Source organism: Ahaetulla prasina, chromosome 17, assembly GCF_028640845.1.
Source record: "Ahaetulla prasina isolate Xishuangbanna chromosome 17, ASM2864084v1, whole genome shotgun sequence".
NCBI classification, from domain to species: Eukaryota; Metazoa; Chordata; class Lepidosauria; order Squamata; family Colubridae; genus Ahaetulla; species Ahaetulla prasina.
Window position 1 is genome coordinate 592,386 of NC_080555.1, and position 10,904 is coordinate 603,289.

Below are 10,904 nucleotides of genomic sequence, written 5' to 3' on the forward strand. Positions count from 1 at the left end.
GAGTGCCTCTCCCTCCCCTCAGGCTGGCCGCTCAGTTCCTCCAGAGGGTTTCAAGCGAGGCTTTGGGAAGGCAACTTCACTCAGTCCTTTGTCTCTGGAAATAAAACTTTGGAAACACCAGTTTTTAAGGTCATCCTGCAAAAACAGAATCCCACCTGGGGAAGGGAGGTGATTCTCTGTCACATAGCAAAATAAGGAGGGTCTTCCTGAATCTTCCTGACTTAGAGAGTGGGCTCCGTTGTCAGGGAGTTTCAGGATGTTTGCAGCCAATTCTGTGGCTTGAGCTGTGGTTTGCAGCACCCCGGGGCCAGGCAAAGCAGAACAAATATGACCAGCGGGCTGTCCAAAACAAGGTTATTGTGGCTCGTGTGGTTTAACGCTCAGCCACAACGGCTCTCCTCCAGCCACGGGTCACTTGCACCCAGAGAGGGTGCCTGGCCACCCCCTCTTGCCCTAGGGCTTCCTAGCCCAGGTCTTGGCCCAGAAAGAGTCTGCAAGGGACGGGGGAAACCAGAAACTTCAACTTACAACGGCTGGCATGACAATTCAATGGACAAGACAGAGGGAAATTGCAAATGACACCGAACAATAAGGAGGAAGGGATTATGTTTTAAAAACTTAAGGTCTCCTCCACAAAAAATAGCATTTGTGACAGGACACCAGCAAATAAAATGAAGGAAGAGGATGGAAAAAGAAAAAGCTACAAAAGAAAGGGAGCTGGAGAGAGAGTGTGCTTTTCAGTATTTTAAGGGTCACCCATTCGCATTTGCCTTTGAAATTCCCAGGGTGGCCTCCTTGGGATCTGCCTTTTTGGGAGGGTCTTCCTTGAGACTCCCTGACTGCTGACTTCCCAGAGAACCTGGCTCCAGAACCATGGAAGAGGCGGATGGGAGTTGTGGTCTGAAGGAATGCTCTGTCGGGCCAGGCATAACCACCTGGTTCCTACGGATTAAGGCGAATTCTGCGGAATTGGGTTCCTGAGTCTCTGTGGAGGAAGGCTTTAAAAGCTTTAAGCTCTGAGCATTTGTAGAACCCATTTTTTTCTACCCTAGAGTGACCACTGGCCTATAGGTAAGAGATGCTGAGGTTTTACCCAAAAGGTTGCTTCGGCTTGGGCTGGATTCAAGTTAAACAATTCACAAAGAAGTGAGCAATTCTTTTCCTGAAATGCTGATTTTAATCTCCCTTTTGTAATCATCAGCACCAGAAGGGGAAAAAATGGGGGCTGCTAATTGTTTTCAGGCCACTTTTCCACCAAATTATTTTTTCCCCCCAATTTTTGATTCATTTTTTGATATCCCCAGAGATAGCTGTCTGTCTCCTGCTGGGATCTTCAGTGAAAGAGCTTCCGTTCCCCTCCAAACTGAGCCTCTGTCTTCTATAATACCAAATCAAAAGGCCAAAGGTAAGGAAATGAGAAATCTGTGCTCAGAAATTCAGTCTTAAGGCTCTAGTTAAATATAGTGAGAACATTGCAACACTCTGAAGTGGAAGAGTAAAATCACCTCTTTGTTTCCTGAGTTATGGCTCACCCTGACTTCCAGGTACCTCTTCAGCACCTTCCAAAATTAGCACCCTCTTATGTTCAGAGAGAAAGTCAGGAGCCAGATACTTTCCCACAGTTGCTGTTTGTTTGTTTTTAAGTCGCTTCACTATTACAAATCACAAAAATACGTGACTACAGCTTGCAAAACTACGTCACTGTGTTTTGCTGTCAGTCTTCACCCTAATCCCTGTTGAAACCACTTTGGTCTGTAAAGTTGGCTGGGAAGTTTCGGGGGCCGGCTAAACTAGCCAGAGGGCCCCGCCCTGTGTAGAAGCCTTCAGCCTTTGGGGTCCCTGAGGGGGCTGGCGGTTCCCCCAGAGGTGGCTTTGGATCTGCTGAGTCCGGCCCTTCTGACTTGCGGTCACACGTCTCCTTTGCCCACACAGGTCACACATGCACTCCGGCAAAGGCCCACCGCTTGGGGGTCAGGATTCGGGGTGGGGGGGAGGAGGATGAAACCCACCAGGTTGAGCAAGTGACTGCGGTTTCAGCTGACACCATTTCAAAACTGCAACATCTGGAGAGGCCATGATCCCACTTTCCCCCCCTGGAATTCTTCCGCCTGGCATGCCGATTTTAAAAATGTTTCCCAGGAAACATCACGATTTTGTCCCGGTCCTCCCCAGGAGTGAAACACTGACTGAAGCCCCAAAATGTTGATTAGGAGGGCTAGTGCTCAAAAGGAATAACTTGTCACTCAGCATCTACATCAGCTGCCCAAATGTGCCCTTCCTAAGAGATTTCTACCAATCTAGAATTATAGAAAACATAGCCTGGACTACATAGCCCATCAGAGTCTGCACCCAATTCCGGAGCCCTTGGCCAGAGACAGTATGCTTATTCCCACAATTTAGGAAATCTGCATCTGCAGCCCAGCAAACTCTGGGTTACTGTTAATCTGGTTGAAAACAGGTCTAATCTAATAGATCCCGAGAGGCCGCTGCAGTGGAACGCGAGAATTTTGGGGTTGCCCCTTCAAAGGAAGCCCCAGCAGGAGACACCAAACCCTCGGGCCCCCGGGCCTGTTTTGATGCGACCAAGGACACCCCCCCCGCGTCTTCTTCGGAGGCTTTATCTGACTCCGCTTCTACCGGGGGCAATTACTGCACCCCCGCCGGCAGCCCATTTCTCAACCTGGCGCCGGATCGCGGGAATCTACTTCGGGATCGCTCCTTCCGACGGCCGGGATGCCTGTTCAGACACCCGCGCTGTGTTCGGAGCTATGGGGCTTGTTTATTTATTTATTTATCTATTTGTCAATCTTATATAAGATAACAGGTAAAAGCATCAACATAATTTGGATACATGAAAAGAGTAAGTAAAAAAGGAATATTAGGACGGGGGGCGGGCTACGAAAGGGGCTTGTAGGGGCTCCCAAGAGCTCCCATCCCTCGAAGCAAGGGGAAAGATAAAGTGGGGGGGGGGCCGCTATCCATCAGCCGGAGTCCGGCGTTGCTGCGTGAATCGGCTGCCTTTCCGCCCGTCCCGGATTAGGCAACTGCCCGCTGGACTGTCGCAACCAACTCCGGCTGTGGCTTTTTTTTTTTTTAGCGCCGCCGCTTCTTCTTTTTTTTCTTGCCCTGTAAGCGGATTCGGGGGTGCGCAGCAGGGGGGGAGGAAACGGGCGCCCCCCCCCCCAACGACGCTGCTCCGGGCCCGTCCCGTCCCGCGGGAGGCGGGGAAGCGGCTGGGCGGGTCCTTCCTTTCCCTCTGCGGAGGCGGCGTCTGAGCTGAGCGGCCGGGCATAAAAGGGCCGGAGCCGCGGCGGTAGCAATCCAGCCCCGAGCGAGCGAGCAAGAAACCCCGGAGCGATGCCCACGATGACTCCCCTCTGGCTCTGCCTCTGCCTCTGCTGCCTGCCCGCCTGGGCTCTCTCGACCAGCCAGGCTCCGCCGCCAGGTAAGTTCCCGGGGAGCGGCCAGAGCTGGAGAGCGGGAGGAAGCGGCGGCTCCGGGTCCCGCGGGGACTCCTCTCCTGAGGGTTAGCGAGGAGGGGGCTGCCCTTAACTCCGCTGGCGCTGCCCTGCAGCTCTCCTTTCGCAGTCCCGGGAAGGGGGGGCTTCTGGGCGGGCGGCCCCCTCCTCACTTCTCCAGCCCTAAAGGCAGCCCGCTTTCTGCCGGCGGTGGCCGGAGGGAGGGAAGCTGGGTCCCGGCGAAAGGCGCCCCTCGAGGGTCCGCCTCCCCGCTCCTGTTCTCCCGGCCCGCTTGGGCGACCTGAGAGCAGCTGGGTGCGCTCTGGCCGCTTTCCCGGCCCTGGGCTGCTGTTGTGGGACCGAGAGAGAGAGAGAGAAAGAGAGAGAGAGAACGAGCGATTCCTCCCCCACCGTTCCCTCCCCTTCTGCGGCCCTGAAGTTTGTTTAATTCCCTGTTTGCTGGCTCTTGCATGGCGCCCGGGGCAAAGAGCGAGGGGAAAGTCCCTTTTGTGTCGGTTATGGAAGCCAAATTGTTTGGCCAGAGGACTTAAAAAAGAGTCCCTGATACCTTTTCAACCCTCCAGGAAAGGGAGCGAGGCTTCTGCCGGCCCAGGACTGGCTAAAGGGGTGGGAAAAAGACAGGGCAGCTGCAAAGGCCTCTTCGCGGGGCTCAAGGGAAAGAGGGCTGCCTGCCTTGCCTGCCGAGGGCCACCGAGTTTGCCGGGGTGGCTCAGGGGCCCCTCCATCCTCCAGAGCAGGGGGCACCAACCTTTTGGACCTCAGGGTGTAACCACTAAATTCATAATTTTAAATCCCATGGACCAGTAATATGGATTAAAAAAAAAAAAGATAAATAGTATTTAGTGCAATATTAAAAAATGCAAATAATTTTTCTGCGGACCACCAAAATTTTCTCATGGGCCACCAGTGGTCCATGAGAGAGAGAGAAGGAGCATAGGAGGGGGGGGGAGTCCAGTTACTGGGCTACATTTCAGTGGGGGGGAGGCGGGTGGGTCTACCCTTGTGCTGAGGAGGGGGCAGAGGCTAGAAAGGGTGACTTGGATAGATTGGAGGAGATCAATCATATATAAGGTAACAGGTAAAAAGTATAAACAATTTGGATACATGAAAAGAGTAAGTAAAAAGGGAATATTAGGACAGGGACTGTAAGCACGCAGGTGCGCTTATGCAGGCCCCCCTTACAGACCTCTTAGGAATGGGGCAAGGTAGACAGGGCAATAGGCAGTTTAAGCTTAAAGTTTTGGGGGTTTGGGGAAGAACGATCAAGGACCCTGCTGGGCATTCAAGTGACACTCCCCCTCCCAGAATGGCAGCTGCCAGCCCTGCCATTGAAGGCATCTCCCCCTCCCCCCCCCCCGCCCATTGGCCCTTCCTCCTGGACTCCAGCTCAGGGATGGAGAAAGGAAGCCATTCAGGGGAAGGGGAGCCAGGAAAATAGCTCCCCCATGGGCTGCTGGACACCCCCCCCCAAAAAAAACCCAGGGTCAGCTCTGCCTAGAGGCCGGGCCAGGAAGAGCTGAGCTGTTTCGATTGGGATGATTTGGGCTGAGATGCTGCGTCATTCATTGGGAACCTCACCATGAGTAAATCCCCTCAGGTGCAGATTTAAATTTCGTAGCAGAGCCAGTTTCCTTCCGCCTGAACCTCTTTGCATTTTGGGGTGTGTGGGGATGAAAGTTTGGAGCTGAGCTGGCAGAGAGGAGACAGTAGGTGCAGGTCAGGCCAAGGAGTTTCCTGTTTCCCTGAACTGCTGCTCTCCACATGTCCCATCATCCACAACTCAGCACTGGGGAGGGGGCTGCTTCTGTTCTCGGGGGGGGGGGTTGTCTTCAGCTGTCCAGCCTGCAAGCCCCACTACTTCCACAAAAAGTGAACGAAACGAACTACAACCAAGCCATGATTTAGTGCAGGTTATATGTTTGGTTTGGACCACCATGTGGTTGATCAACAGCTGGCTCAGCCGGTTGTGAGTTTACTTGGGAAACCAGAGTTAAACTAAACCATGGTTTATCAGAAGAGGTGTGTTTCTGGGCCCAATCCATACTTAACCTCCTCTTCCTCCTCCTTTCCCAGCCAATGCAGACGATCAGCCCCCACTGGCCCAGTTCCCAGTCGAGATCTCTCAACACGATGTCCTTCCGGATGTGCTGTCACGGGAGTTCCTGATCCAGAAGATTCAGCAAAAACTGGAAGACGGTGAGGCTGCTGAGGAGGGGCAGGGAGGCCCTTTGGGGCTTAGATGACAGTCAGACCCAAACTGTCCCATATGGAGCAGTCTCACATGGGAGGGGCGAGAAGGGAGAGGGAGGGAGGGAGAGAGAGAGAGAGAAAAAGAGAAAAAAGAGAAAGAAAGGGAGAGAAAGAAAGAGAGAGAGGGACAGAATGAGAAAGAGAGACAGAGAGAGAGAGAGAGAGAGGGAGAGAAACAGAAAGAGAAAGAGAGAGAGAGAGAGAGAGAGAGACCCATTGTTTGGACCAAGCTAAGCCCAACATCCTCAAGGCTCACCAAGGGCCTTTCCCCCCTCCACAACAACAGCAGAAGGGGCTGAAAGATCTGTGGGGAAAAAGCCAAGGGCAGCCCCTGAGAGCCCCCTCCCCTGCAAAGGAATCAGCTGAAGAGCAGAAGAAAAGCAAAGAAAACTTAGATCCAGGAACAAGAGGAACCTTCCTGGGTGTTCTGCTGGTTTTCTGAACCCAGCCAGAAGAAGAGAGAGCTTTGGGGCACCCCCTTTATAACCCCTCCTCCCTTTCCTCCTTGTTTAGGGGAAGAGCTCCCCATTCTGATCCACGGGGAGCCCCAGTCGGTGCCCCTGCAGCCCAGAGGGAGAAGGCCCCCATGCAAGGAGGTGGGCTGCAGCCATAAGCTCCCTTTCTACAAGCTGGAAGACTTCCCGCCAGGTCGCCCCTCCCTTAGCAACCTGGGGGCCCTTTGCGCCGCGGGGCGGAAGAAGCCCAGCTACGGGCCCTGGAACCTGCCCCAGACCAGCTTCAGCCACCTCTCGCGCCAGGGAGAGGCCCTGAACCAGCTGGAGCTACAGTTCACCCGCTGCTGCCAGCTGACCGAGGACCAGAAGCTTCCCTGTGCCTCCAATGAGGTGAGTGACCCGGATGCGTTTGTGCCTTTGTGTCTCTCCAGCCATGCTCTACAAGGGGCTCTTTTCAACCAGGCTCACCCCAAACTCTCCTGGATCCTCATGGCCAGGTCTGAGAAGCAACTGGAAACTCTGCCCTTGACCTTAAAATAAAAAGTCATTGAGTTATTCAGGAGTCACTCATTCCTTCTCCACTAAATAATTTTTAAATAATGGCTGGTTGGATTGCACCTCCTCCTGCTCTGTCCTGACCCCCCCACATCTCGGAGGGAGGGGTCTCCGAGAAATCTCACCTGGAAGGCAGGACCGAGTGAGCCACTGCAGATATCATGAGGTCAACTGTTGCAACTCGACTAGGCTGGGTCTGTGGTGCTGAGTTTACACACACCCGTATCTTTCTGCGGAACATCTAATTAAAAAAAACCCACAAAGTGTTTACGTGTTTACCTGGGCTGTGAAACCGGCAGGGACGATTCGTGCTGTCTTACCTGGGAACCTTTTATATGGCTGCTTTACCCCCTGTGGACTTCAACTCCCAGAATTCCCGAGCCAGTCATGCTGGCTGAGGAATTCTGGGAAATGAAGTCCACAGGTTGTAAAGGAAGCATAGTTGCCCAGCCCCTGTTTTAGCTTCCTGTTTAGAATAGAATTTTTTATTGGCCAAGTGTGATTGGACACACAAGGAATTTGTCTTGGTGCATATGCTCTCAGTGTACATAAAAGAAAAGATACGTTCATCAAGGTACAACATTTACAACACAATTGATGATCAATATATCAATATAAATCATAAGGATTGCCAGCAACAAGTTATAGTCATACAGTCATAAGTGGAAAGAGATTGGCGATGGAAACTATGAAACGATTAATAGTAGTGCAGATTCAGTAAATAGTCTGACAGTGTTGAGGGAATTATTTGTTTAGCAGAGTGATGCCTTTTGTCCTCTGAGTCTCCCCACCTTTTAATGCAGATCCTTCCCTTCCCGGGTGACTAATCTCTTTTCCTTGTTTCTTCCCTCCCCCTCCCCCTCCCCCTCTTCCAGTGGGAAAAATGCCTGGCCCGGTTTTGCAAGCAGGAGTTTTCGACCAAGACGCGGCCCTTCCACTGCTGCCGTGCAGGCCCCCGCGAGGCCCGTCTCAGCTGCTTCGCCAGCCAAGCGCCCTTCCCCACGTACGAGGGCGAGGGGGCCTCGCTGGACCTGGCCAACCTCACCACCACCATCCTGGACTCCATTTGCAGCCAAGCATCAAGCCAGGCCAAGCAGTGAGTAGCTCTCCCTCCCACATCCTAGGGTCTGCTTGGACGAGGGGTTGGACTAAATGACCTCCAAGGTCCCCTTCCAACTCTGTTAATCTGTGAAAAAATGTTGGGACTGCCAGGAAGAGGTTCTCTCTCCCCCTGGGAGTCTGAGCACTTAGGAGGCCTTTCCCTGAAGCTCTGCCTTTTCACGTGGGCTCTTCTGGCAGGGAGTGATGGGGGTGGTAGTCCAAGCCATCTGGAAGGCAGCCTGTGGAGCAAGGGTGTGCCATTTATGCCAAGTGGTTAGGATCCCAACTGAAGTTTCTACAGCTGGCAGATTTTCAGGAGCCCCCAAAAGAGCCCTTCAAACACGAGCGAGCGTGGGGTTCTAATTGATGGGTTGTGTGGTGTGTTTGATGGGGTCCTATAAATTACAGCAAATTCAATGCAAGAGGTCAGACTTGCTGACCTACGTTGCCCTCTTGTGGCTGCAATGCAAAATGCACCTATGCACTGAGCCCGAGTCTTTAGTCTCCCAGAATCGGTTTAGGAGATTGGAGGGGCTTGCAGACCTCCTGGCTTCCCTCCCATCCTGGCTTTCCCAAACCCTGAGTGTGGCTTTCCTTCCTTTTGTGCAGGAAGCCCAGCCCGGCTTTAGTCCAGAACATCACAGAGTCCTGTTGCAAACTGCCAGAGAGCGAACGGACCCTCTGCGCCCGAGGAGTGGTGAGTGTCTCATCTGGGAGGGGAGGGAGGAGGGGAGGGAGGACATATCTTCTCTCCGGAGGGAGGGGTGGGCTCCCAAGGGCCTGTTTTCCACCCCAAGCAGGTTGATGAGGAGCCCCTGAGTGTGATCGGAAGCCGTGAAGTGAAGCAGCTGCTTTCAAAGGGCCAATTGAGCTTGGCCCCTCAACCCTCTTTTCTTCTCCCCCAGAAATCGCAGTTCATCACTGCTTTCTGCAGCTCCCAGAGACGGTCCTGGAAGGACCCCCAGAAATGCTGCGCCCAGACGGAGGAGGCTGACCGCGATGACTGCTTTGACCGCAGCTACCTGGGACATGTCTCCCTCCTCCGCAGGGAGCAGGAGGAAGAGGAAGAGGAAGAAATTGTGCTTCCCACCCAGACGGCCTCCTGAACCCTGCCGGGACCTGATCCTGTCCCGCTCAAAGCCCCCCCCCAGCCCCCCTGCCTCTCCTTCCCTCTGACTGGCTCCCTCCCCAAATCTGGGGCTGGGACCAGAAACCCCCTCCCTCCACGGACTTTATAATCAAAGAGGGTCTCCCTCGAGAGACTCCATCCATGCACTTTAGCTCCTTGACAGAAGCCGCAGGCCAGGTCGCAGCCAGCTGAGCTGGGGGGGGGGCAATTCTGCAGCTCCTTCTTGGCTTTGCCGCTGGAGAGCACTTAGTAGCATTTGTAGGCATCTGGGAGGACAGAAAAGAGGGGCTCTGGCTGTGCCCCACAGACCTGCCCTGGGTTGGCCAGCTGGCCCAGGGGACGTCGCTGCCTCTCAACTGTGGGCTGCTCCAGATCCTGGACGCCTCTCTGGCCCATAGTGGATCCCTGCGGAAGGATCGGCCATGGCTTGTCTGCTCCATCTGAAGGGATCGCCTGGCCTTTGGGATCCCAGCTTTGCTGTTTGAAAGAGAGGGCCAGGAACGGAAGCCCCCGTCAATTGGAGAACGGAATTGATTTTGGCTGAGCTTCCAAACTGCAGCCCCCTCCCCGCTGTGCCCGCAGGTCTCCCAAACAAAGATGGGTGTAGCAGCCACCAGAATGGCCCTTGCCAGCCCCAAAGGCTGGCTGGCATCTTGCTCTTCCCAGCTGCATTTCTGCCTGGTGACCAATCCTAAACTCTCTGCTTGTAACAAATGCCTTGGGAGGAAGTGATGTCATGGCCTCGTGCCAGAGGCACAGGGTTTGATAAATAAACCACTTTTTGGAAAAACAATGCAACTTTGTCCTGTTGTGGTCCTTCCCCTCCCCTCCCGTCCCCCAACCCCCAATCCAAGCTCCTTGGGGCAGACTCGGAACCCAAAGAGAACCAGAAGTCGGTTAAGGGGGAGACCAGAGTGGGGTGGCGCTCATCCTTGGCTGATGGGTGTCCAAATGCAGGTCGGGGGGCAGATGACTTGTGTGGCCAGAGCCCCTCTGGAACATCAGGATCCGTATTTGGGGTGGGAGTGGGGGAATTCCAGGGGATTTCACTCAGCAGGAAGAGAAGGTCCCTTGAGGATGTCACAAGATCTTGTGTTGGTGAGCTCACACTCAGCCCGCTCTTCTCCGGGGGAGGGGTTGGGGTTTGGCCAATGGCCTGCGGACTCTGGATTGGGAATGGCGGGACAGTGAGAGGGACGCAGGGGGAGAAGCTGGCAGGCGCCCTCCTTAAGGCAAACATCCCTGTGGCTGAGCCTTGGCAGGCAACGTCCGGAATGAGAAAGTGGAATCGGGGGCCCTTTTAACCCCCCACCCTCGACTGGTCCGGCTGCAAGGCTCACTGGGGCAAGGAAAGTGGCTTTGGGGCCCAAGGGCCAGGGAAAGGGGGGGCCTTGCAGGGTGGGTGTGTCTGACCTTGGTTGAAAGGGAGAGGAAGAGTCCAGTTTTTTTTTAAAAAGATGCTTTTTGGTGTGACTGTTCTCTCCACGCCAGGGAGAGCAAAAATAGGCCATGGAGCTTCCTTCACCTACTCCAGTGCCTCTTAAGTATCTCCACCTGATTTCACCTGGATCCAAGGGTCTCGTAGCCACCAACCTGTTGTGACCCAGGCGCAAGTAGGTAGTATTAGACGCAATCAGTTCAAAAACAAACAGACTTTATTAGAACAGCTGAGAATTAACTCTTTCTCAGCGTCCGTCCAAACTAAATCAAAGCAAATTCTTCCTAACACAATTCTTCAGTCTTATCACCAACCTTGGTCTAATTAGGCAAACTTTTCTTGGCAAAAGTTCAAAAGCAGAAGACGGCAATAAGAAATAAATGCAGCAAGACAAGGAGCAAGACTATCAACGTTTTCTGACAAAGAGCACAAACGCCATTGCTGGTCTTTTAAGCCTTATGGGAGGCGCCAATCATCTCCTGGCCTTACTCCCGAGT

General features: G+C 53.7%; 1 protein-coding gene across 1 annotated transcript; it reads left to right on the forward strand.

Moving 5' to 3' along the window:
• The first annotated feature begins 3,114 nt into the window (after positions 1-3,114).
• ECM1 (extracellular matrix protein 1) lies at positions 3,115-9,762 on the forward strand. Its single transcript, XM_058160685.1, has 6 exons — positions 3,115-3,445; positions 5,553-5,675; positions 6,243-6,574; positions 7,615-7,835; positions 8,450-8,537; positions 8,746-9,762. The coding sequence occupies exons 1-6, from the start codon at positions 3,358-3,360 to the stop codon at positions 8,944-8,946; spliced, it is 1,053 nt and encodes a 350-aa protein (XP_058016668.1). The 5' UTR covers positions 3,115-3,357; the 3' UTR covers positions 8,947-9,762.
• The last annotated feature ends 1,142 nt before the right edge of the window (positions 9,763-10,904 follow it).